This window comes from Silene latifolia, chromosome 6, assembly GCF_048544455.1.
Source record: "Silene latifolia isolate original U9 population chromosome 6, ASM4854445v1, whole genome shotgun sequence".
NCBI classification, from domain to species: domain Eukaryota; kingdom Viridiplantae; phylum Streptophyta; class Magnoliopsida; order Caryophyllales; family Caryophyllaceae; genus Silene; species Silene latifolia.
The window spans coordinates 29,906,184-29,933,370 of record NC_133531.1 but is presented as its reverse complement, the minus strand read 5'-3'; the positions used below and the strand labels follow the sequence as shown (position 1 = coordinate 29,933,370).

At 37.5% G+C, this 27,187-nt stretch overlaps 3 protein-coding genes across 3 annotated transcripts; 2 read left to right on the top strand and 1 right to left on the bottom strand.

Annotated features, from left to right (window-relative positions):
* Positions 1-334: 334 nt before the first annotated feature.
* Positions 335-2,743, top strand: LOC141586640 (putative WRKY transcription factor 7). The gene is made up of 3 exons (XM_074407936.1): positions 335-1,313; positions 1,412-1,537; positions 1,947-2,743. Exons 1-3 carry the CDS (start codon positions 514-516, stop codon positions 2,113-2,115), a joined length of 1,095 nt encoding a protein of 364 aa, XP_074264037.1. The 5' UTR covers positions 335-513; the 3' UTR covers positions 2,116-2,743.
* An 8,285-nt stretch (positions 2,744-11,028) lies between these two features.
* Positions 11,029-15,932, bottom strand: LOC141586639 (putative inactive receptor kinase At5g67200). Its single transcript, XM_074407935.1, has 3 exons — positions 14,837-15,932; positions 13,682-14,036; positions 11,029-12,136 (listed from the first exon to the last, which is right to left on the bottom strand). The coding sequence occupies exons 1-3, from the start codon at positions 15,842-15,844 to the stop codon at positions 11,559-11,561; spliced, it is 1,941 nt and encodes a 646-aa protein (XP_074264036.1). The 5' UTR covers positions 15,845-15,932; the 3' UTR covers positions 11,029-11,558.
* Positions 15,933-22,032: 6,100 nt separating this feature from the next.
* Positions 22,033-25,997, top strand: LOC141586638 (uncharacterized). Its single transcript, XM_074407934.1, has 2 exons — positions 22,033-22,358; positions 25,326-25,997. The coding sequence occupies exons 1-2, from the start codon at positions 22,194-22,196 to the stop codon at positions 25,695-25,697; spliced, it is 537 nt and encodes a 178-aa protein (XP_074264035.1). The 5' UTR covers positions 22,033-22,193; the 3' UTR covers positions 25,698-25,997.
* The last annotated feature ends 1,190 nt before the right edge of the window (positions 25,998-27,187 follow it).

Sequence of the window (27,187 nt, the reverse complement as noted above, 5' to 3'; positions counted from 1 at the left end):
TCAACCTGTATAATTCGTAAGATCCGAAGCTGGCTTATAATACACCTGAAAATCGCAAGAATAACTCGAATTTTTTTGGTTTAGAAATTGTACCCAACAAGACCTTGTTGCTGAAAATCCTGAATTTTAAATCTGACTTTTGAGTTTTGAATCAAGTAAAAGTCACCATAATAACCAAAAAAAAGAAAAAAAAAGAAAAAGCAAAAGAGCCAAATGTCGCATAAGCATTGGAAATAGTGTTTGACCAACTGATAAATTGAAACGACACAAGATGGTTGAGTCATCCCTAGATGCCATCCCTTCTTTTGTGTAAAACGTAGGCCCCACTCTCAATAGTACCTACTTTGACTCTCTCTACCCCTTCCTTCCCCTCACCCCTTTATTATCTCACCCATCTTCCCCTCTTTCCTTTCTTGTTTTCTCCTCCTCTCCCTCTTTCTTCCTCTCTCAATAACTACTTCCAACTATTTCCATCATTTCTCCTTCATCCACCTCATTTCTAAACTCGTTATTATGGCCGTTGACTTTATGGTGAGTACATACGCTTCTACCTCCAGCACCGACACTTTCGCCGCTAGGATGGAAGAAAACGCCGTTAGAGAAGCCGCCGCTGCCGGGTTACAAAGCGTCGAGAAGCTCATCAAGCTACTGTCGCAAAATGAAGAGGTACAACAAACTCAAATCCACACTAATGATTTTGAGTATAAAGCTGTTGCTGACGTGGCGGTCAACAAGTTTAAGAAGGTTATTTCCCTCCTAGACCGTACCCGAACCGGTCACGCCCGCTTCAGGCGCGGTCCTCTCGCTTTCCCACAAAAACCCGAACCCAAACCCGAACCAGAACCGATTGCGCCGGTTGCACAAGTAGTTCAACCGGTTCCTAAGAAGGAACATAAATTAGTATTAGACAGTAAGCCGTCTCATGGATCGGCGTTCAGAAGAGTATACAGCTCATCGCAGCTTCAACGGTTACCTCCGCTACCTCACGGTAACACCCACGCGCCACATCTACATAATAACCTGATCATGCCGAAACCGGTATCGATGGAGCGGAAGGAATCGTCAACGACGATAAATTTTTCGACTATGCCGCAGATATCTGTATCTGCCGCGGCTTCTTATATATCGTCGTTGACTGGTGAGACGGACAGTGTTCAGCCGTCGATGTCGTCGGGTTTTCAAATTACGAATATGTCTCAAGTGTCTTCTGTTGGTAAACCACCTTTGTCAACTAATTCTTTGAAAAGAAAGTGTAGTTCTATGGATGAAGCTAAGTGTGGTTCTTCTGGTCGTTGCCATTGCTCGAAACGAAGGTATTCATTTGTTTACATTTTATATAATTATTATATTTTGTTTATTTTAATTTTAGTATTTTTGGGTGATTAATGGTTGATTAATTATTAAATTGCAGAAAGTCAAGGATGAAGAGAGTGGTTAGAGTACCAGCAATAAGCGTGAAGATGGCTGATATTCCACCAGATGATTATTCTTGGAGAAAGTATGGTCAAAAGCCTATTAAAGGATCTCCTCACCCAAGGTTTGTTAATCAATTCACTCATGGCTATTTTAGTAATTTCCGCTCTTAGAAATACGTTTATAAAACCGTTTTACAATAGATCTAGATTAAAGTCGATCATCCTCAACTTTAAATCGATTCCACCTATCTCAATCATTTATTTACTTTTTTGTGTTCTTTGTAAAAGATATTTTAATCAAAGATAAAGGAATAATACTAATTTCTATCTCTGTTGACCTTCCTTGAATAAGTTGACATAACGTATGATTAGAGTTAAGTAAACTAATGATAAAAGCAATATGTAATAATGATTTAAGTTAGGAAATCATACTCCACACGTCTCAAATTGATAGTTAGGAGGATACATGAACATAACGCATGACATAACAAAATAATTAATATTAGGTTGGTTTGTTTATTTATTTAACAGGGGATATTACAAGTGTAGTAGCGTACGGGGTTGCCCAGCCCGAAAGCATGTGGAAAGAGCGTTAGACGATGCATCAATGTTAGTCGTAACCTACGAAGGCGATCACAATCACCCGCAACATGTAACAGACGCTACTGTCGCCGCTGCTCTCGTTCTCGAATCCTCCTAAGTCCTACCCACCCACCCCATTTTAAAAAAATTCGTCTGAAACTCGGTACCATCTGATAGCGCCCTATCCAAATGTTGATATCGGGATAAGAGAGATTAGTCAAGCAAAGGTCCCACAAGAAGAGGTGGAGTAAATGAATGATCGAAACCGTCCAAAAAAGATAGAGAAGGGGGGACAGAAACAAGTGGGAAGATGACGAAGATCTCATCACGGAATTGTGGTTTTAACGTTTAGTCAACGGGTCAACGATAGAAGGAAGGAAAGTCCAAGGCAACTTCTTTATGAAGATTGAAATATTGAATTAATTAATTTAGTGGTATTATTTATTATTATTAAATTAGTGGTGGTGGGTGTACGTCACCTACCTAATGTAATGCCTAACATTTAAAAATTGAAAGCTCAACTTTTTTATTTTGTTTTTTTTATTTTTTTTAAAGTCAAAGTTGGCTTTTGTTTTTGTTGGTTTATCCTTGGATGTGGAAATGTTAAGAATGAGATCGTTGAGACTTGAGAGATGTATGATTGTATGTAATCCGTGAAAGAAAAAAAAAAGTAAAATGTAGTGGAGATATATATGGTGGATTTGGTGGGAGTTGATTTGGTTTAAAGAAAGTATTGTCTTTGCTAACGTTGCTTCTTTTGAGATTATTGATGTGATTTTTGAGAATTTCTTTCAAATTTGTAAATTTAGTCAAATTGCTTAGTGTGTAGACTTTCTTTAAACACAAATTCTTGTTTTGATGCAGACATATCCAATTCTTTCTTGGTGTCGGATACCATTTTACCTCATAAAGATCACTTTTTTTCTCTCTCTGCAACACTATTCATGTGGTCCCCTTTCTCCACTAACCCATTTTGTTACCATTTTATCTCACAAAATATCCGCCACAAATGGTAACCCGTCACAAGGGAGACCAATTGTTTTTTTAAAGCGGATCCTTTGTCCCATTTTTCTCGGCTCATCTACTAATTTCCCGCCTTCTTACGATATAGAGTATTTCGTGTGATCAATCTGACGGGGATACAAAAGTGGGATCGAGATTCTCAGCTCTTGTACCGCTTCTGGCTGGGGCTTTATTTCTGGGCTTTATTTCTAACTTCCTATTCCTGTTTTAATAAGAGGATTAGTTCGTTTAATTAGTCAAATATGAAACTTTTGACTTGTTTAATTAATTCTAGCTTCTTATTGTTATAAGAGACTAGTTCGTTTAGTTAGTCAGATATGAACGTTTTGAGTTGATTAAGGTTCTAGCTTCATAATGTTATAAGAGGACTAGTTCGTTAAATAGCCAAAGATGAACATTTTGACTTGTAAAAAGGCCTTTGATCGTTTTAATTGGCGCATGATCAGTTTTTCGAGATTGGCGTGAGTCTTGAGAGTGATAATATGAATATTTTTAGTTAAAAAGTAGATTTCTTATTTACCAAAACTCTACAAACTTAAAAAATGAATGTATTATTTTTTAAATTGAATGGAGTAATTAATTTATGCAGATGATGAATTTAGAAGCTTAGCTGGGGATAAACAATCGTTGCTTATGTTCCAAGGTCCAATAGAACTCTGTTGAATCAAACCTGTGACCACACTAGATAAGTTTTACCTGCAAACCTTTCTACATGTTATTTTGAATGTTTGATAAAATAACTTAATTTTATCAATTCTTTGAAAAAGTTGTAAACAACAAAATTTTAAAAATAAAACAATTAAAAACAATATTATTATCTACGATAATGTCTTGAACTTAATTTTAACTTTGTTTAGTTCATATAAGTTCAGTTCAGTTTATTTTTGTTTTTTGGTTCAGCTCAGGTCATGCATGCCTTATAAATCTAATTCAATTCAGATAGTTTCACTCCAAAAGAGCAAGACTAATCTATTACGACAAAGCTACTTCAATTCAATTCAGATATAAGAAATGATTTTTAGTCATTGAAATAAATGGTGTCGGACTCGCCTTGGCTCGGGAATAATGACGACAAAGGTTGGCTTGGGAGGACGGAGGTGATTGAACCATTAGCTAAATATCAAAATATCAGTCTGGTTGAGATAGTTTTCTTACATAATACCAAAGTAGTATGAATTAGTTTGATGATATTTTCACAGTGGTGGAGTGGATCTTGTTAGACATGCCAATATATCATCATTAATAACGGCTTTTTATATGAGACGACCTCACCAAATAATACTTGGTAGATATTCTTACATGGGTTTGATACACTAAAATCTTCCTCCAAAAAAGTAATTTGCATTAGAGTTAGAGGGTTGATTCCTAGCGAATATGCGCAAGTTATGTTGATTACCCTTGAGCATAAAGAAGCGTCTACAATATGTTATAGTCTCCAGTTCTCTACCATAAATTGATTAATGATGGACGTGCATAATGTCAAAATGTGGATTAAAAATAGCAAGTCAAAACAAGGAAGATGGAATTTCTTTGTTGGTGGGACGTTTGAAACAAACAACACTCATGAATGGTACTACTACTTAATTGGAGGATTGTCAAGTGTGTAGACTTTTCTACCCGGAATATATTTGCAAATATTCATTTAAGACAAAAGTATCTGTTTTAAGCTTAAAACAGGTCAAATAATAATTCACTTGTATAGATATGACATACATACATGTGAATGATGTGATACATCTTGTTATTTCCTATGAATTTCACTTTTGTCCTATTTAACATATTTTTTATCCATTTTAACCGTAAGACGGATATACTCGTTTTAAAAGAGATTAGTCAATATATATTTCATTTTCTATAATTAAATTTCTAATTACTTGTAATTTAAGAAGAGAGTGGACTTTCGGCATTATTTGGACCTTTTCAGCGTGGCTTAGCTGTCTACTTTTGTTTACTTCTTCATTCTAACCCAACTTGTGCTTCTTGTTTACTGTGATGATCCGTGTATTTTGACTTTTTATGCTTATTTTTATTATTTTTAGTTTTAATTTAATACGTACAAGTATAATAAGAATATAAATTAAATTTCTAAATATTCATTCAGTGGTTGCCAATATTCGGATCTCACCAGCTACAAAAGATTTTGCTAAATCTTTAGTCTTTATAATTCAGCGGTGTTGGAAGTAATGCAGCGAAAAGAATGTGATATCAGATAGATTACATCAGAAGAAGTTCTTCCATCTCGTAAGAGAATCTCTACACTCTCCCCACTACTTTGCGTGTTTATAGCCACTAACATCATGTTTGACCCATGTTTATGGGTAGTGGTTATGCCATTAACTTTGTGGTTATGATGTCCATTTCTACCACTATAAATAGAGAAGTGTAGTCATTTGAGAAATATACATCTTCCATATATCTTTACTACTTCTCTATGATAATTTTGAAGATACCATATGAGTTCCAACTCCTAATGGTTGAGTACACAACTTTTAGGAGTGTTGTGTGACCTTGGGGGACGACGCCTATATCGATTTGTAGACGAAGTAGTCGGGGCGATTTCGTTTCTCATTCAAATGGCTCCATATACCACGACACAACAATAAATATTCTCTAATTATATCTTCGCCCTATATAGTGAAACTATATTTCCAACAATTGAGAAACGAAATTTTGTCACTATTATTGTTGTTGTATTCTCGTCATTGAGAATCATTTGATTGGAGAAAATATTTATGTTCGTCTAGAAGATTCAGCCCGTATGGAGTGAGACAGCACGTCGGTATTTTGGCCATAACTCGGTCTCTAGACCTTTGTTTGAGGCGTGTAATATGGCGTTGGAAAGCTAAGAAGAAGGGCTACAACTTTGTAGTTGAAGCCGGGAGCAGATTATGTCATTTAGCTTCCTTAAAATAGGCAGCAATGTCATGGTAGTGTGCTGGAAAGTTTATGGAGATTCATAAAAGAATGGTATTATCTATAATTTTATTGCTCAATTCATTCTTGTGATTAAGGTATGTTCCCGTGAATTTGCTTTACAAATATTTTTGATGTAAAATATGAAGGTTTGGTCAAATTATATATGCCTTAATCATTCATATGTTTAAGCTACTACTTTATTTAGTAAGACATGTCTATAATCTTGGTAAAATTATTTTTAATAATTGATTTCGAGATTATGTGAATGAAATTGTTCCAAGATTTTGAATGACAAAGTAGCTAGAATGATTGAGTGACCAAGATATTGTTATGTGTATAATATGTTTATCAAGCAAAATATTTCACACATTTGGATTGTTTTTTTTATTTTAGTTTTGATTATGAGATGAACTAAAATTGATATTTGAGTTATGAACCAAATGTGGGGGCTAAATATTTTGTTTTAAATTTATATAATATCTTGGATATGTGTGACAAAAATTTGAAATGATTATTTGTCAAAGCTTCATAAAAGTAGATATGAAGAACATAATTTGTCAATGATTATATGATATCTAAAAGTTGAGACGATGAATGAATAAATAATGTGTATATTTTGTTTGAACAATTATGTTTGTCACTAATTTGTGGCATGACAACATGTGGGGGAAGACGTTCAACTTATTTGAGAAATTTATTCATCATGTTTAGAGTTGATATCTTATAATTTGTGAAGAGCATGTATATCTTTGATTGTGGGGGTGTAGAGAAAATGATAGTCGTATGTTTTATACCTGACTAATTGAACCAAAATAAGAAGTATTAATTTGTTGGATAATGGCTATGTCAATAAATAATGGTTGCGTAAGGTTCAATTATTTATGTTATATTTTGCTTACACCACACTATATGAGATATGATTGATTTTATATTGGTAAGAAGTCAAATTCTTTTTGTAAAATATTGTGAATTTGCAAAGAGTAAATATAAGTGAAACAATCATCGAGATTCGTTGTTTTCTAATATAAGAATGATGATGTATATAGAGCTTTTAGTAAATAATATGATTTTGGGCGCAAAATCACAAAGACTACGTGTATGCTTTATTCTATGTCAATTTATTAGAAAGAGAAAATAATAAAGAAGATTATTTGTTCTTTTAAACGACATGAGAATACGAGCTCTATATTTAATTAGAACACCGATGCTAATGAGTTATAAGAGAACATGTTTTGACTATTGTGAGAAGTCTAATATGTATAATTATAGTTGCTTCAATGTAGCTTATGCAACTAAGTACATTTTGTTTGTGTATTCATTACAAAAGTTATCATTCACATTTGGTGAAGTTCCTAAGGTGCAAGATTAAGAATTGAATTATGTTGGATATCTAGAAAGATATTGGATCGACTAAAAGGTAATGACGATCAACAAGGTGAGATCTATGGTGAGTACTATACATTTCCACCTTTAATGGTGATCTTGTTTTAAGTCTATTAGAGAAGACTATTATAACCTTGTCTATTGTGTAAGCATATTATATTGCTCTTAATCTTGCTGCGTAAGATGCAGGGTGATTGTGAAGCTGTTATTAGCTACTACTTAATTGTGGGGGCATGGAGTTTTGCCTAATGTTTATCTTTAGCGTAATGCTAATATCAACTTAATAATGCTAAAATAATGTGTATAACGACTTGTAGATTTACACATTTTATGCAGATTTGGTTTGAGAAAGTTGATTGAGAATAATATGCTCACAAATTATTATCTTTGTGAAATTTGAGTGAAGCATATTTAAGCTAATGGACTAAGAAAGAAAGATGTCCTAGAATTATCGAGGGGAATGGGGCAAAAGCCTATTAGTTGAGGAATTTGTGGTGGATACCGGAACTTGCCTTGCAAGGGTGGTCTAACGAAGCCATAGATAACTCATACTTGTGTACACATCCCATTCCTATGACATGTACACTATTTTAGAAGGTTGAGCATATAGCTTTTAATGGTCTTATAGCCCAAAATTGGATGGTCCTTGTGAGACGGACTTGATGAGATCACCGTAATGATAGAGGTTGAGATATTTCTCTTAATGAATCTATATCCCTTTATTTGGGTGGTCCTATTGAGAAGGACTTGATGGATTCACCGCAATGTTGAAAGGTTGAGCCTTAGAGCTTTTAATGAATCTATATCCCTCTATTTGGGTGGTCTTATTGAGAAGGATTTGATGGATTCACCGCTATGTTGAGAGGTTGAGCCTTAGAGCTCTTAATGATTCTATAGCTCATGCTTGAGTGGTTTATATGGAGATAGACTTGTTGGAATCACCTACGTGGGTGTGAAGGATTGGCCTCCTTCTATGAGAGATTAGGCTATCTCTCTAGAGCACTCGTGAGAATCCCAAGGTTCATTTGGCCATAAATTTGTTGAATTGTATCGCGGAACTCGTCTGGAACTTAAGGTGAGATATGTGTTTGGAATTTATCCCGGAGTCTAGGAGTTCAAGATTCGTTCACTCTCTAGGTGATGAAAGAATTGTTCCATTTCACTATGTGTTAATTCAAATCGAAAGATATTAATGCTTAAGTATCAATCCTTATTAATATGCTCAGAATTTTGTCTATCATTTGCATTAGTGGGGGATTGTTGGAAGTAATGCAAAGGCTAGCAATGTCGTCTAGATAGATTACATTGTAGAGAAGCCTTCCATTGCCTCGTAAGAGAATCTCTACACTCTCTCCACTACTTGCATGTTTATAGCCACTAACATCATGTTTGACCCATGTTTATGGGTAGTGGTTATGCCATTAACTTTGTGGTTATGATGTCCATTTCTACCACTATAAATAGAGAAGTGTAGTCATTTGAGAAATATACATCTTCCATATATCTTTACTACTTCTCTATGATAATTTTGAGCATACCATATGAGTTCCAACTCCTAATGGTTGAGTACACAACTTTTAGGAGTGTTGTGTGACCTTGGGGGACGACGCCTATATCGATTTGTACCGTAGTCGGGGCGATTTCGTTTCTCATTCAGTGGCCTCCATACCACGACACAACAATAAATATTCTCTAATTATATCTTCGCCCCTATAGTGAAACTATATTTCCAACAAGCGGCTATGTAAAAATACAAAAAAAAGGTATATTATAAAAAAAAATGGTACCACAATACCATTTTTTAAAAACACGGTAAAATTAAACAAATTAAAGTCGTTAATTCCATCAACTGCTTTACTGCAAATTCGATTTTTCGCTTATCTATTTCTTTACAACTTATTAAGTCGTCGTATCATTCAGCGGGTTTAGTATATCTATTTCTTTACAACTTATTAAGTCGTCGCATCATTCAGCGGGGTTAGTATAAAGCCGCAAAGCAATTCACCCGTTTTGAACCGAAATGAAAAAAAAAAAAAGAACCTACGTTGATCCATCTTCAATAAATAATTTCAACTAAGTTTCATTATTCTTTTTAATAAATAAGCAGTTTTTTTGGAAAATAATTATTTAACACGATATAATTTGTAATCTTTCCATAAAATTTTACGAAGAACTTGTTAAAATAAATAAAAAACTCCTTACAAAAATACTCCATCTTATTCTTCTCCATTTCCTTATTCGGATTATTTGGGTTTTCTTCCTAATTTTCTTTTTTGGATTGATTTGTATGATCCAAATTCAATGGCATATCAATAGTGTGTTTTGACTTTTGTATGATCCAAATTCACTTTTTTATTTCTTATGCATAAAGGAAATGGAAAGAATATAGTGAATAAGGTAGACCTGGCGAACATATCAATCGGGTCGGGTTCGGGTCAGGCTAGTTCGGGCCTCTCATTGATTTCAGGTTAATTCAGCTCGGGCCGGGTCATTTCGGGTTTTGGGTCTGTTTTGGGTTTGTTGGTCGGGCCTATTCCAGGTCAAGCGGGTCGGGTTGTTTCGATTATTTTCGGGTAAATGAATAAGAGGGAAAAAGTCCTTTCAAGTCTTTTCGGTTCAATTAGAATATGTTTTGTCGGATCATTTTCGGGTTTGGTGGTTTCGGATCGAGTTATTTTTGTCGGGTCAGTTACGGGTCAAGAAAGCTCGGGTCGGGTTAATTCGGGTTTCTGGTCACATTCGGATGATGTAGTTCGGGTCTCGGGTCAGCCTTTTCGGGTCGGGTTGCTTTTGCGAGGTCTAAATAAGAGTAGATCTGGCAAACGAGTCAATCGGGTCGGGTTTGAGTCGGACCAGTTCGGGTCGGGTCATTTTGGGTTTCACAAATTTTCGGGTTACTTCGGGTCGGGTCGGGTCGGGTCATTTTGGGTTACCGGGTCTGTTTCGGGTTTGTGGTCGGGTCTATTTTAGGTCAAGCGGTTCGGGTTATTTTGGGTTGGGTCATTTTCGGGTCATTGATTAAGAAAAAAAAGGGGTATATCAAGTCTTTTAGGGTCAATTAAAGTTATGTTTTTTTCGGGTCATTTTCGGGTTGGGTAGTTTTATACCGGGTCATTTCGGGTCGGGTCTGTTACGGGTCCATGAAAGCTCGGGTCATTTTCGGGTCGGGTCGGGTCAATTCGGGTTTCGGGTGTCTTTCAGAAGTGGCAATTCAGGTCAATTTCGGATCTCGGGTCAGCCTTTTCGAGTCGGGTTGATTTTGCTAGGTCAAGAGGGAGTATAAGAGAAGAAAAAATAAAGGAAAAACTGAAAGAGGGGACTTATGTAAACTATATGGTTTGTCACAAATTGTTGTTTAAGACAGAATTATCGTTTTAAATTTAGACGAGTCAAGTATATCAAGACTAATTGATTGATTGTCACAAATTAATACGGAGTACGAGTTATTATACCCATTTTCTCATTTCCCGACTCTTATAAATGAAAAAGCCAAACTTAGAAGGGGTCAACCCGTTAAATTGCTTTCAGTACTATGGAGGAGATGCCCAGCTTTCGACTAATCAACACCAAAAACAAATTAATACGAGTCATTATACCCACTTCCTATGCGGACTTGGTCCAATGAACCATTCCACTCACCAACTATATGGGCGTAGTCAATGAGGATAGATGCCCAGATTTTTTGGCCAACAGGCCCACATTCCATAACTACGCTTCTAACATATTTGGACCCCAAAGGCCCAAACCTTTTGATTGGAATATTATGGAAATCCCCAAATACAGCTTTTCTATAAGACAGTCTGATAGCATAGAAATATAGGATCGCCCTTCTCTTTCACATTCCGCATCCTCACTGGCGATAAAATAACAGTCAACATAGACTTGCTACAGTTGCTAAGTAAGCTTTATACAAATAATACAATGAAAAAGTTCATGTACGAAGCTATTTAGTAAATATCAAATGGATCAAATTAGTTAATGTACTACTCGTAACAAATGCTAAAGCCAACTAGCCAAGCGTCAAATTGTCGAACAATCCTTACTCTCGGAACGTGCTATCGACGAGGTCACAAAAATCCGTTGCTAGGCTCCAATGTCCTCTTGGGGTTCACTAACCTGCCTGCTTCAGATAAGCTTCTTTATACTTCTCATAAACCGCAATCATTTGGTATCGAAGTAGGTTAAACTTGTGTTTTTAAAATCCGGATTCAGAATCATATTGTAAGACTGTCTAGGAGGCTATGGCATTCCATGTTCAGGGCTCAATTCAGGCACATCCATCAAAACAGCTTCCTTGATTTCCTGCAACATTTTCAACACTTGCCACATATTAGGCCTATGTTCCGGGGTGGCTGCACTACAAGCTATAGCCACCTCGAGAAGCATAACCAGTCTGTTCTCGTCCACACCACCATCTTCAACTTCCCTAGCTGCCCTTACCCACTGTGCTATATCCTTTGGTGTTAAACCAGGGTGTTCAGAAGGCGGTTTCCCGGTCAAAAGCTCAAGTAATAATACTCCAAAGGCATATACATCAGATTTGGGTGTAGCTTCAGAGTTTGAAACACGGGTCTCAGGTGCTTTATACCCGATTAGGGTTGGATCATTTTCTAATAGCGATTGATCAGTTAGAACGTTTAGGCAATAATCTGTTATACACGCCTCAAAATCAGAACCCAGGAGAACATTAGTGGATTTGAGGTTTCCATGGACGAGTCTCCAAGCTTGATGAATGTAGGAGAGGCCTTGTGCTACATCTTCTGCTATTTTTAAGCATGACGTCCAGTGGAGGGGCTTTGCTCTCGCTGATTTACTACCTGCATTCAAATATATATCAACATTCTTGAATCTAGAAGAATAATACCGGATATATTACGAAGTACTATATCAATAGAAATGTGGTAGCTAATAATAGAAAAGAATATGTAACATATTCTATTCTATTAGCTAAAACTCTAAAGAAAGAGGGCATATTAAACTTTAAATTTCAAAAGGACTATATAAAATAATCTACGGTTAAAAGCTTCAAAAAATTCAGAGAAGTAAACACTTACTAGCCTGAGAATAAAGTCGCGTAGAGAAACTATTATTTTCATTTTGCTTACAATTCAAATTGAAGTACTGTAAAAGTTTGCAAGAAACATGAAGATTCAATGGTTAACTTCATCGAACAAGCCACTTCCGACAACTACAGACCTGGTATTTTTCTAACTTATTTCTGTTAGCGAGCTTTAACAGATTCAATGTTTCTTGTTATTGCAGTAGCAATTCTAGGATTTCTATTCAGCAGTTCTGCCCAGAAATGCTTTTACTGGGGTTATGGGCTTATGGCTGCGCAATGTATGTTGCCAGCTCAGGAAATTTACAGACTGGTAGCAGCTGCATCTTATCTAAAAATTCCCAAGAATTGAATGCTCATAATTAATTAATTACTAACAATGTCAGTACTTGAATGCAGTGTGGTTTGCAGTTTTGCACTGTTAGAATGGCTAAGGATAAGGAAAATAAAAGGTTAAAGTTTAAGGGAGCTGAATTGGTTCAAATGTTATGATATTGGACAACATTGGTGCACACAGAGGAAAATATGTGCCCTCCCATGTTTTGCGTATGAATCCCGGAAGGGAAGGAATACGAGAGTGTTCACCTAACCAGCCACAAATCGACATTCGACAACAAAAATCGACTTTGTTATGATATTGAACTTCAGTATTCTTGCTACCACCTTTGCTTAAGCAGGTTTACTAACTTCACCTAACAAGCCACTTAGCCATAAATCGACATTCGACAACAAAAATGAATGCACTGTATCATAGTATGCTCCTATTTAACTAAACTTCACGGAAATTACTGCAATAGATTATTATGCACAATAACTGTATTACAGTAACTTTTTTATTATCTAAATTTGTGATATCTTATAGCTATACTCCTAGAGTCCTATGGTTTATTTTAGACAGTAGAGCATGCCAAAATAATTGACAACAACATTAACAATAGCAAACACTTTGTCCTGTGGTACCAAGTTACAGGCACTTCCCAATGTTTTACCACCTGCAAGATTCTTTTTGTTGATACTTCCAAAACCCTAATTACCATTTCTTTAATCTACTAATCACTCCATTTTCTACTTCTGTCACTGATAATCTTATATTTAATCACTAAATTAAACTAACCTCTAATCAGTTAGCATAAACGAGATGTAGGGATTATAATTTTAACATGATAGTATAAAACGCGTCCATTGTCCTAGAATTATAAGTTACGATTGCCACGAAATTATAGTACACTATCGCGATTTGTGGGCGTTACAAAATCATATACTGAATTTAAAATAATAGAACACAAGAAAGAAAGAAAGATACCATGGATAAGAGAAAACAAGCTTCCATTAGGTTGATAATCATAAACCAAAAGCTTCTCATCCTTAGCTTGGAAAAAACACCTCAAAGGCACCAAATTAGGGTGCCTAAGTGCACCAACTGATTCCATATGCCGTTGGAACACATCTTCCGCAACACCTCCCATCTTCCCTCCATCAATCCTCTTCACACACACTATCAAACTATTATCCACCACCGCCTTATATGTCGTCCCTATCGTCCCTCTCCCTAATAACTCAGCGGATGCTCTCATCAGCTGCTCCACTGTGTACACTGGCGTCTCCCCTCCGCAGAACACCAAATTTCCCGCTTTCTCTACCTCTTTGACTGCCGTCATCTGTTAAAGTAGCGGAAACAGAATTTGAAGTTAGGAATAACATACATATTAACGTCACCTAATACTTAATACTTCGTGCATACGCTTTTCTCATCTGTGGCGGATTCAGGATTTAACATTAGGGGTGACTAATTCAGGCAGGGCGAACTACTAACGTAATAGAGTAAACTAGAAAAAAAATAGAAAATTTCAATGAAAAAACTTCAAATTTTTCATTGTTTAGCAAGACGACTACCATGCTAGTCCCGCCTGGCTCCACCACTGCTTCTCATTTAATTTTTCACCGGCCATGGACAATAATTTGACCAATCATTCTTTTTTTGCAAAAAAAATTTTTATAACAAAAAAATAAAAATGTACCCTCCGTACCACACCAAAGGTAACGTAGGGAAAAATGGAGTATTTAGAAAAAAGTGGAAAAAGTAAGGGTAAAGAGGGAATAAATAGGTGGGGTATGTAATTGAGTGTTTAATTGTGGGTTGGTAGGTGGGGTATGTAGTGGCATTTTGTGTAAATATCAAATGATTATAAGGATAACTAGGTAATGTTGTGGGTCAAATAAAGAATGTCACCTTTGGTGTGGTACGTCCGTTTATAGTAAGTGTTACCTTTGGTGTGGTACGGAGGGAGTATATACGAAGTATTTGTGATCAAGGTTATAAAAATTTTTAACTTTGAAATAGTTTAACAGAAAACAACATAGATTAAAACAGAATCTAGTCAATCTACTAATAAAAAAAAATTAAAGTAATTAAAGTAAAATATTCATATTCCTCAGCAATGGCTGCTTTGAGATATACCTGTTGCTGCGCGCTTTTCACTTTCTCCTCCCTCTCCTCCTCCAACATCATCACCGCAGCCGCATTAATCGCCGCCGAATAATCCGACTCCATCGTCCCCGCCACATCATCGACTCTCCTCCCCTTCTTAACCGCCATTACAAAACAAATAACCGAACCTATCAACACAATGACTCCAGTAACAAACCCGACCACCAACGCCGCTTTATTCACGTGCCTTTTGTCGACGCTGTGCGATTTCCTTACGACCGGCGTCGACAACGGCGGCGGCGCCTGACCATGAACCAGAGGACCAGGCGCCCCCGCCGGGGCATCGAAGAAAGGCATCCCAGGCCTACACTCCCGACGAACAAGCCGTCCACATAATCCTCGATTATGTGAAAAACTTGACGGATTAAATCGCGACAATGTCGGTGTCACGGGTATCGGACCTCGTAAATTATTATTAGAAACATTGAATACTAACAATGTAGTTTGATTAAAAACCGGTATAGTTCCTGTAAACTTGTTGAACTCGACCCGTAAACAATACAACCGATCCAAACCCGCCAACCAGGTTGGCAACTCTTCAGTAAAATTATTACGCGATAAATCAATAGTTCTAATCCTATGAAGCGTCTTAATCGACGCCGGAAACCGGCCCGTAAAATGGTTATACTCAAGGTAGAGGCCTTTCAAGTTGTAAAGCGCAGACAGGTCGGGTACAGGCCCATTAAGCGAGTCGTTTTTCAAACTCAACACCCTGAGCTGGTCTAACCGAGAAAGCGAGTCTGAAACCAAAATGCCACCAAGGTTTTCGCCTTCTACGACGAAACGAACAACTCTGTTGTTCAAGCATTGAACGCCTTGCCATTGGCAATGAGAAATATTGGTATGGAAGTGTAGTTTGTTGTTGATATCAGCTTTTTGTTGGAAATGTAGGATTGCTTGAGCATCATTTGATGGTTTAGCATAGGCTGAATATGATAATAATGGTATGAGAAAAATAAAGATAATGTAGTATTGCATATTTTTTGGTTGGTTAATAAGGAAATGGAAGAAGAGAGTGTAATGAATGAAGAGAAGCAGGGAGTTAACTAGTGAAGGGATAGTAAAAATGGGCAAATTCCTGTTTCAGACAGACCGGACAAAAATGTGACGCTTTTACGATAAAATGTTACCATTAATTTAATGTTATAGAGCGACACTTTTTGAGTATCATTTTACTATTAAATGATCACTTTCTATTAAAAAATGTTGATATTTTCTCGTTTTATGTTGAAATCGTTTCAAAGGAGACCTACTCTTAAAGAGAAAAGAGTGGGGTTGAGGTGGCAGAAGGGTCACGTGGTGGAGGTGGAAAAGAGAGCTCTGAAAACAGAGATTGGACTGATGTAGGTGGTCGTACGTACGTGACTATATTTGATGATAATAATGATAATAAAAGCTCGTCTGTATTTCCTCCATTCAACTCCACTCTACCTATTTCACTTTTGTACACTATTCACAATTGTGTATTCAATTTCAATTTTCTCTCGATACGTATGTGGAAATATATTCATGTGGGATCTTGTTTTATTCGTCTTTACGAGTACATTAAAAATATATAACTTTTATAATTTTTGCAAATACGTAGCTAATGATATTTAGCGCGTAAAACGCGCGACAAACGTGAAAAAAGAAAGTGATAGAGTGGAGTTGAATGGAGGAAGTATTATTTATGGATTGGTCTGTAGATTATGACAATATAGAGGTGTCTTACTGGAATGCCAGATATTCCAAGCTGAATTATATGGGCGGGTTACATTTCTGTAAAGTTTTTAGTGGATTTGTCACGGATTGTTTTTTCTTATTTTGGACGTTTGCATGTTTTTGTGATTTATGGAAAGTGTTATTGCTTAATATGTCATGATCTTGATTATTAGCGAGGTTTGGAATGCTAGACGTAGAGTTCTAAAGACTAGAGTGGTGTCAGCTGAGTAATAATTATGTGAAATTGTGAATGCGCTAGGTAAATGGGTGAACTAGGGGAATCCACTAGACCGACAATCGTGAAGACCGAACCTTTGGAAAATTTGAATTCGAAGACTGGATCAAATGACAATTAGTCTGGACCAGACTAAATTGGTTTATGGGTTTAGTCGTTTAGATCACTGTCTTTTAACTAGAAAGCGTTTTTCAAGGCTGCAATGGCTTATACTGTTAAGTTCAACAACGGGTCTGGGCCGCACCCAAACGGAGGAGAAAGAGTCCACAACGTAGGTCTAAGAGGGTTTCACTCTAAAACCAATTGGCAATAGAGGGAGTAGCCTATTGCCTTATAAAGTGGTAATTCTTCTCTACTTGGCCCAGTATTAACTCAGACCGGACAAATTCAACTGAGCAACGTTGCTCGTCCGACTGCAAACTTTGGCCCATGAAACCCAGGTCTTTAGTCATGCGCTCTGATACCATGTTTGCAGCTGGACGAGCAAAGTTGCTCAGTTGAATGAATTTGTTCAGTCTGTGTGAAAAGTGGGCCTCACATGTGCGGGGGAGTGTGAAGAAACCCAAAGTTCCACATGTGAGGGCTGTCCCACATTGATAAAAGAGGAGAAGAATTACCACTTTATAAGGCAATAGGCTACTCCCTCTATTGTCAATTAGGTTTAGAGTGGAACCCTCTTGGGCCTGTTGTATGTGGACTCTTTCTCCTTCGTATGGGTGCGGCCCGGGCCCGTTGTTGAATTTAACGATATCCAAAAAAATAAACCCGAAGAACTCTACGTCTGATCCGATTGAGTGGTACTTATTACGTCGAGTAAGTCGATCGAGTAAGGGGCACTCGATCGAGTAAGTGCGTCTTACGGGTTATTTTAGCCGGGTTTTGTTAATAATGCGTGATTAATATAAAAGGTTTCCGTCATCCTTTCTTAATCAGTTTTCACTTTTATAAAACCTTTCAAGAGAGAAAAAGAGTTACGTTGTTCTCCTTCTACGCGTTGTTAGCAAATCCCAAGGGTTAGGATCGTCGGATTGTCTTGTTCTTTACACCGTTGAGTTCGTCGCGTCAAGGGTAAGATTCTAGTATAGTTTTTATATCGTTTCATTGATTTTAGTTGAAACCCTAACTGGGTAATTTGAGGATTTGGGGGTTTTTATGTTTTGTGTGGTTAAGGTAGTAATTGTATGAATGTATGTCTAGGAGGATTTGTAGAGGGGAGATTTTGAGACAGCTGCTAGATCGTCTGATTCTGTGATTGCTTTTCAGCTAGGGTTTCCCTACTCAGTATTAGTTATATGATTTGTGGTGATTGTGCTGTAGTTAGTGATTGTTGATTGATTCAGACGGTTGTGATTTCATATTGTTGATTGTTTCAGACGGTTGTTGATGTTGTATTGTGGTTGCTGTTTAACTGTCTGTGTTCTTCGGGGTGCATCCCTGGCCGAGTGGAGTCACTTGTGGGAGTCGCTTCACGCCCTTGATTCGCCTTCTGTGGAATCCGCTATAGAAGGGATGTGCACATTAATGAACATGGGTTTATCGCTCGATGGAGATGAGCAGGGCTTAGGTGGGAACGACTGCAGTCCCCCACTGGCGGTGTGGAGTACCTGTTGCGATGGGTACTCTGGCAGGACTACACACTTTAGTGTATAGTCAGTTGTGTGGAGATTGATTATGGAGACTGGGTTTGTTGTGTGTTGAGCTGTTTTGGCATTTGATTTGTTGTGGCTTGCTTTTATGTAAACAGTACTGACCCCGTTTAAATGTTTTAAAAACTGTGGTGATCCATTCGGAGGTGGTGAGCAGTTATTGAGCAGGTATGAGATGATGCGTATGGGATAGCTGGGATGAGTCACCACGTTGCAGTTTAGAAGTCTTCCGCTGTGTCTGACACTTGATAGTATTTTGACAGTAAACAGTTTTGAGAACTTGTATTTCTTTTTAACAGTTTTGGTATTAGCATGTAATCACGTTGAACATTATTTACTTTTAAGTATGTTTCGTTATTATCTTATGATTATCATTGCCTCGGGTAAGTGAGATGGTGACGTCCTTATACCTAAGTGGTTCTGGTAAGGCACTTGGAGTATGGGGGTGTCACAAGTATGTTGAGCCTTTAGCTTTGGCTCAACATTTTATTTGTTATGTAAAAGACAAATTCTCTCTATGTTACTAAGACGTTTATGAATTCGACAAAATTTTCTACGTAAATAACTTTCTTTTCTCAATCATGTTTGGTTTTCTTTGATACGAACGCTGACTACTGTTGATTCCGCTCTTGGGGTCGACATTAAAATGGATTTCCGCTTCGCGGTGACCAAGTTTGTATATGGTTTATTGCAGGTTTTAGCTGTGTGCGTGTTGAAACAATGCATTTTGCATTGTAGCTTGACAGCAAGGCTGCTGTTTCCAGCCTCTGCCATTTCCATCAGAAAAGTCAATCAACCGTTGACTATTCTCAGAAAAGTCAACAAAAGTTTGACTTTTCTAACAGAATTCCCGTCAGAAAGGTCAACTCTTTGTTGACTTTCTGTCAAGCCTAGGAGACAACGTTTGATGGATTGTCCGTCGGTAATTACATCAGTTTTTCATATTCCTGACGGAAATTCCTTCAGTAACCCTTTTTTCGTGACGGATTGGACCAACGGTCATTTCTGTAATACTCCGTATTTATGAGTTTTTGGGTACTCTATCGAGTAGGCCTTACTCTGTCGAGTAAGGGTAAGTTGCGTTTTAGAAAAGTTTATGACCTGTTGGGTACTCGATCGAGTAGCTGGGATACTCGATCGAGTAAGGGGGTACTCGATCGAGTACCTTGGGTACTCGATCGAGTAACCGGTTTTACGGGGAGTTTTCTCGGGTTTTGTTAATTATGCGATTAAGATATATAACCTTCGTCGTCATTATTCTAAACACTTTTGCAAAACCTAATTTACTGTTTAAGAGAGAAAGCAAGTACGTTCTTAATCCTAATCGCATTGTTAGCAATTCCCGGAGTTTGGAAGGTCGGTTCTCATCGTCGGTTATACCGTTGAGATCCTTGCGTCGAGGGTAAGATCTATGTACCCTTTTTGTTATCTTTCCTTTGATTTGGTTAAACCCTAATATAGGAATTTGGGGGTTTTTGAGTAGTATGTGATTTGGTAGCATTTGTATGTTGTATGATAGGAGGAGGTTTCATAGAGGGAGCTTTTTGATACAAAGAAGTAGAGACCGTCGATTGTGTGCTTTCCGGGTAGGATTTCTACTCGTATTAGTCCCATAATGGGATGATTGTTGATGTGTTGAGATTGATTGTTTGATATAGTAATTGTATTGTGACGGTTGTGATTGTGATTGTGATTGTTGTCTATGGTTCTCGAGGCGTGTCCTCTACCGAGTGGGGTCACTTGCGGGAGTGGCTTAACGCCCTAGTTTCGCCTTCTGTGGAACCCGCCACAGAAGGGATGTGCACATTAATGGATTGGGGTTATCGCTCACTATGTGGAGCGAGGATTTGGTGGGTACTACGGCCGCGGTCCCCCATCGGCAAGGCCGGTCCAAAGTGGACGATCGGTGATTGAGATGATTGGAATTAGTGTGGTTGTGCGTGTGGCGATTAAGTCATTCGTTTATCTTATTGTTCATATATATTGAGTTGTGTGATTAGATCGACCCGGTTGTTGTTTTGTAAACTCGCGGTGATCCATTCGGGGATGGTGAACAGGATATTGAGCAGTATGAGATGAGTACTTGGGATAGCCGGGATTGCCACGACATGATGATAGGAGTCTTCATTTCGTAGCTTAGTAGTTTCTTTACATTTCGATTAGAACGAAGAAATGATCGGTTTGAGAACATGTATTACACTTTTGGTTTGGTTTTGAGAATTGTAACTCTTCACTAAGTATTTATATTTAAACGTTGTTTCTTCATTGTTTATTTGATTATCATTGCCTCGGGTAACCGAGATAGTAATATCTTCATACCTGAGTGGTCCTGGTAAGGCACTTGGAGTATGGGGGTGTTACAATTTTTAACGGAAATTCCATCAGAAAAGCGAATTTCCGACGGAAAATGTGCGTTTCTTACAGAAAAAAATCTGTCAATATCCCCCTATTATTTTGTAGTGGTTGAAAACACATTGTAACTTGAGATGATCTACAGTACACCTATAAGGACTATAGGAGACTTTGAATGTGATAAGAGTTGAAGGTTTAGAAGGGAGTAAAGATTTATTGTGTCTAGTTTACACGTAGGGGAAACCTAACTAGTAGGGAAGGGTAGCATTCGCTACACCAAACTTTTGAAAAATGATTAAGATTATCGATTTTGCAACCCCAAAATTCTCATATATGAGATCTTAACATAAGTATAAACAACATGAGAAAAATTCGCTACCCCAAAATTTAATTTTTAGATTCATCCCAGTAAATAAATTTCACGTAGGAAAAAGTCCGAGAAAGTTAAAATAATCACCATTCTTACATAATGTTAGTTTGTTAAAATCAATTATTTGGCTATGCCTAGTCGATCGTGTTCTTCTATTGTGAGTAAGATTCAATTCCATCTCAACTTATGTAATTGAGCAAGGCTCTATTCAATTGCCTCTATTGGATAATTTTTTTTTATCAAGATGAAAAATATATACAATTAGGTAAAAAAAGAGTGATTAATATTTGTGCACATCTCTTACCGCCATTTAATTGTGTATACTTTAAAACATCAAACAAAGGGGCATTGAAACATCATTAAAGTAATGTATACTTTAAAACATGAAAACATAGAGATGGAAGTAGGCACGTTGGTCGTTATCCTGACAAGTCCCAGTACGGCTCATGCCGCATTAGCACGACACAGGATTGACATGGCCAGCATGGTACGACAGGCCTTGCCTGATAAAGAAAACCGTGCCTTAGACCTAGGCACGATATTACCCATCTAGACACATTCAAAATGCAAAAAAGTAAGGCTAAAATGGAAGAATTGTGTCGTGAATCGTGCCTGAGTCGCCATTTCCATTTTACCAGTGCAACATGGCACAACACAAAACCAACCTTCCTTATAAATATGTGATTGGACCGTGTCACTCTAAGCCGACACGAAACACGCTAGCACAGCCCGACACAGCGCCCTTCCACCTCTATGAAAACATGCGGAGTGAGAGACTAGTTTCACACAATGACACTAAACTCTAAAGTACTACACATACTTCAGTCACTAAACAAGTTTGACCAACTTTTTTTTTTTTTTTTTCTTTTGTACCAATTTTAAATTTGAACCCCACTCTAAACATTTGGCCCTTCAAGCAGCCAAAAATCTCAGGAGACAACTAGAAACATCCGGAGATTAAAACAACATATATAAACGTCGAAAATCAATAATAAATTACAATCACAAAAACGAACTACATATATGAATGAAACGACAATGGACATGGAAATGACAGAGGTGGTAGAGACGGCGGAACAGCCTACTAACGCCGCCACCGAAACTCCTCAAAACGACGTCGCTGGAAACTTCCTAGGTTTGGCACGCCAACTTGTCGATCAAGGCCTCCCTTCTCAAGCTCTTCAAGCGGTAATTTTACGCTTTTTATCAATTTTCCATCATTTATCTATTAAATTGAATTTTTACTGCTGTTTTTTACAATTCGTTTTACTTTGCGTGTTTGAAGTGGTTAAATTTTGTGAATTTATCGATTTTGTTGAAGAAATGATTTTATTCCCTTTGTGTGTGGTACTATTGAATAATTGATGTTGAATTGTGTATAAACAGTTGTGTGTTGATATGATTATTAGTGCGAGATTCGAAGTATTGGTGCAATAAGGTAAGTTAGAAATAATCGAAATTTAAATGAAAATATTAGAATTTTCGTTGCTAGGGCTCTTAGTTTCGCTATTAGCTCTTGAATGTTGTTATGATCGTTAGTGGCGGACTTAGGATTTGTGGTTAGGGGTTGAACTATTGGTGCAATGAGGTAAACTAGAAAAGAATTGGAAGTCTTAAATAAAATTTCGTTGCTAGGGACGAGTACCTCTGGCCCTCAGCTAGTCCCCTCTTAGTTTCGCTGTTGATGATCATATGAAGAGTGATTAAGAGAAAGGATATTAAAATTCTGGTACCACACGAATTAAGTGTCATATTACCAAGCAACTTTATTTAGAGTCGAGTTTAGGACAAATTATTGTTTAAATGCTCAGGAAGATTTCAAGATCACGTAATTGATGTTCATTGTCTCGGTTGAAGTTTTCGAATGGGACTTCAAGAGTAGATTAACGTTTGTATCTAGAATGTTACTCCGTAATTTATCAGCTATGTTACGGTGATTTTTCATAGGATGTGGTGTATTTGTGTATGACACTCGGACAGCTGTCTGTTATTTGGACATGAGGGATTTTAGGCATAGCTGACACCGACAGGTAGACATGCATTCAACATTTGGAAGTGCATCCGTGTCAAATACTTTGGACCTAGCTTGTGTAACATAGCTGCTCACCAGTTAATATTATCAAGGTGCGACTCTAGACTGTCGAAAAGGGAGATTGTCGAAAAGGGGAGTAAAGGAGAAAGAAAGGGAGAAGAAGAAGGGTGTTTTGATCTTCCCTCCAACTAAACTTGCTTTTAGAGCTGTAAACTTTATTAAGTAGAAGTGATTTGATACCATATTAATTTTCTCATATTTTTTCCTCTAAAGCTTATTTTTTTGAAGTAGTTTCCTTCTAAATCTTGAGACTACCAAGAGGAGCAAAAATGTATATTCCTTTAATTCTCTTATTTGTTTCCTTCTTCGCTCTCTTGTTCTCCCTTCAAACTTTGGTATATAACTACCTATTGCGGAAATTTCTTCAGTTTTACTTGGATGTTTATGACGCTGTGTGGAACTTAGAAGTGTTGGAAGACACTGAGTGGATTTTAGATTCTCCAACAAGAAATTATGACTTGCTTTTCTCTATTGCGTTTTGAGGGCTCGAAACATGTGGCTAAACACATTAAGAATGTTATGAATATCTAGGTTAAAGTTACCCAGAATATCTATATGGAAAATGATCCTTTGTGAAAGAAGAAATTTTGGGAGGGCCAAAGGGGAGCTAGGAAGTCACCAGTGCCAATATCCTCTAGAAATTTTGATGAGCTGGCATGTACTGCGTTACATTCCCTAGGTAATGTTGCTGATTGCATTGTTTCCTCTCGTCACATACAAGACCTGCTGTAGTATTGGTTTTGATGTAAGGGTATGAATAAGATAGCTTTGTAGCTGTACATTAGTTCTTGTCATCCCGAACGTTAAGGCCTTAGTTGACACCAAAATAACAAACATTGATTTTGGAAGAAAATCTGCATATATAATTACAAGAGGTCTACAACATAGTATGGTGTATAATTCTAGGTTGACCCACTTAAGATTGGTGTCCTGGCACACCTTCATCTATAGTCCGAATAATTTGGAGAATGAGGTAGCGAGCATGGTTTATCATCTGTGATCAGAGGTTGGAGAGGTTTTCAAAACCTAGTACCGATTTTTACTATGTTGCAAGAGTGCTGACTAAATCATTTTTATCAGACTCTCCTGCAGATAAGATGTCCTCGCCAGATCTTGCCTCAAGATATGCTATGGCTTTTGGTTTGTCAACATAGACAACAAATTATATGAAATTCTTAAAAAGTGGCTAAACTGCCTGGACTTACGTATTCCTTAGCCACAAATGCTGGTCCTCAAACTCAGCTTCCCAGGAGGCGTATCAAGGGCTGAGCTCTTCTAGTAGGGGTAGCCTTACATTGTGGTGTATTTCAACCTCCTCATGCGAACTGCAATTAAATATGCAATTTATCGGCTATGATTTTTGAACTTTAGTGTAGGCTACGATGTAGGATTATCTCCCCCTGATAGATATTATTGTCATATTGTTGTCATTTGTAGAATTTGTTCTTGTGTGTACCACTTTACCCCTAGGTTCGAAATTTATATTTTAAAATTCAACCCCTCTGTTTGAAGCTCATTATTCACTTCATTGTTTAATTTGAATATCATTAATCACCTCAGTGTTGGAAAGGAAATGTATTTTGCAATGAGCATCGACCAAAATGTCGTGCCCACAATTGACGACCTACCAGACAATAGATTATGGTAATCTACTATAAAAAAATCCCCTCCTCCATCCCCGAAAACACCAGGGAGGGGATTTTAGGGGTTGGAGGTTGCAGGATTGTTTTGGGGGTTGTTTTAAGGTGGAGGTGACATTTTAGGGGTTGGGGGTTGCAGGGGTGGGATCGCTGTTTGGTGGTGGTGGTGGAGGGGTTTTCGGTTTTGGGTGGTGAATGGTGGTCTTGGGGTGGGGGGAATTTTGGGGATGACTCTTCCATTCCCGTTCATCTCATACCAAGCAAGTGGTATAATCTAAGGGTATTCTTTTCCTTTTCCCTTCCTATTAACTTCACTCATTCCAATCCCTTAACCCTTTGTTGAATTAAACGTTCCATTTAGATAACATTTAATTTGTGTTTGCTATATATTGTTCTGAAGTATCCCGCCGTCGTGATATACAGGTAGTTATGGCTATGAAAACAAAGGGAGGAGAAGAGGCAGTGTATTATATTTTGCAACGTGCTCGAGAACTATACAGATCGAAATTGCAGGCTAGTGCTGCAGCTGATCAGCTTGCTTCTTTATTTGCTGAATGTGTGATTGCAGAAGCTCAGCCTGCAGCAAGTCAATTGTCGCCGCTACCTCAGCAATCACTTATACCAACTCAAATTGACTCAGACGCTCGTGGAAAATCAATATTGGTAGAGAGTGGAAGGAAGCAAATAGTGCTGGATGCTTTCGCTGATGGCAGTAGTTTCATTTGTCTGCAGTGCGGTGGTCTGGTTAGCAATCATCGTAAAGACGAGCATTATGCTTACTGGTGTGAGTTTTAAAAGCACCTTCATGATACCCGAATGATGCTGTATTTGTCCCCTTGTATGCTTTTGGAAAGCATGGCTTACTATAGTTTCTATTATGAGTTGAATACTCAGTAATGTATCAGACTGGAAGTTTAATTTGATGATAAAAAAACAACCTACGGTGGTTTGTGCATCAGATTCCTGGTTGTAGGTTCAATGGGGTGATGCACATTGTATGGGGTGATGCACATTGTATGGTGCACATTGTATGTGAAGTACTTGCACATGACAAATAGTTCGGGAAATGAAAGGTGTAAACTTTTTGACGACCCATGTTTCGTGTCTATTTTACATCTGCGAAAATACATATAGGTGATGTATCAGAAACAAAAAAAAAATATGTTAAAAGTACGTCTTGAAAGTTGAACCTAGTACCATTTTGTAAATTGAAAAGAAAACTACTCTCTAAGAAAAAAAAATCTATGGTTTGGACTTCGCTTACAAGGTAGTCGTGAACATGGGCTGGGCCAGTGCAGGCTTGGGCCAGGCCTTTATAACAAAAAAGGGCCCGTTTGTGCAGGCCGGGCCAAACATGTGGGCTTAATTAGCAAGCCCAAACCCGGCTCTTATATGCGAATTTGGGCTTAAATGGGCTTTTTGGACTCTAAAATTTACGGCTTGCCTAGGAAATATTTAGCATAATACCTTCCACTACTATTTAAAATCATACGACATACGTTGTTTAAAAAATTGTACAAAATAGGATGAAATGTATAAGAATTACTCTCCAAAATAAGCTGAAGATAAACATAGCCACTTTAGAAATGCTTAAGCATACATTTGTGGATATGATATATGTCATGTACAAATTGTTTTATAAAACTAAAAAAATATACTTCAATATGTAAAGAGTTGTTTATAATTTTAAGATCTCTAATTTTAACGCTATTTTAATAGGTTCCATTAGAAAAAATATTTATTTATCAATAAATATGGGTTGGGCCGGGCCAAAATCTGGGTCAAACACTTGACCCAAAAATATTTTGGGCCTTTCTGGATTGGTCCATGGAATTTTTTAGACCAAAATAAAAGGCCAAAGCCCTTCAAAAAACGGGTTGGGCTAGGTAGGACCAATAGGCTTGGACCATTCGATCAACTCTATTTCAAGGGCAATATTTAGCCAATTTTGATAATGATAAGTTCTAGGATTTTATCCTTGTTATTTTTCCTCATTTCCCCCTCTCCAAAAACCAATACAACTCACCCTTTTATCGACCACCATGTCCACCACCCATCCCCAGCCCCCTAATCCACTCACCTGCATCTCCAAACCAACATTTTAATGTCTTGCTTCATTATACAGTGTCATAATTTATGCGGAAGAGTATTCAGTTGACTCATATAGGCATATCAGTTTATGATGAACGACGGGGTGACGAAGAGTATAATAAACAAGCAAGTATATCCCAGCTAATATCACGTAATATTGTTGGTGTTTTGATTGTATTCTGCATAGTCAAAGA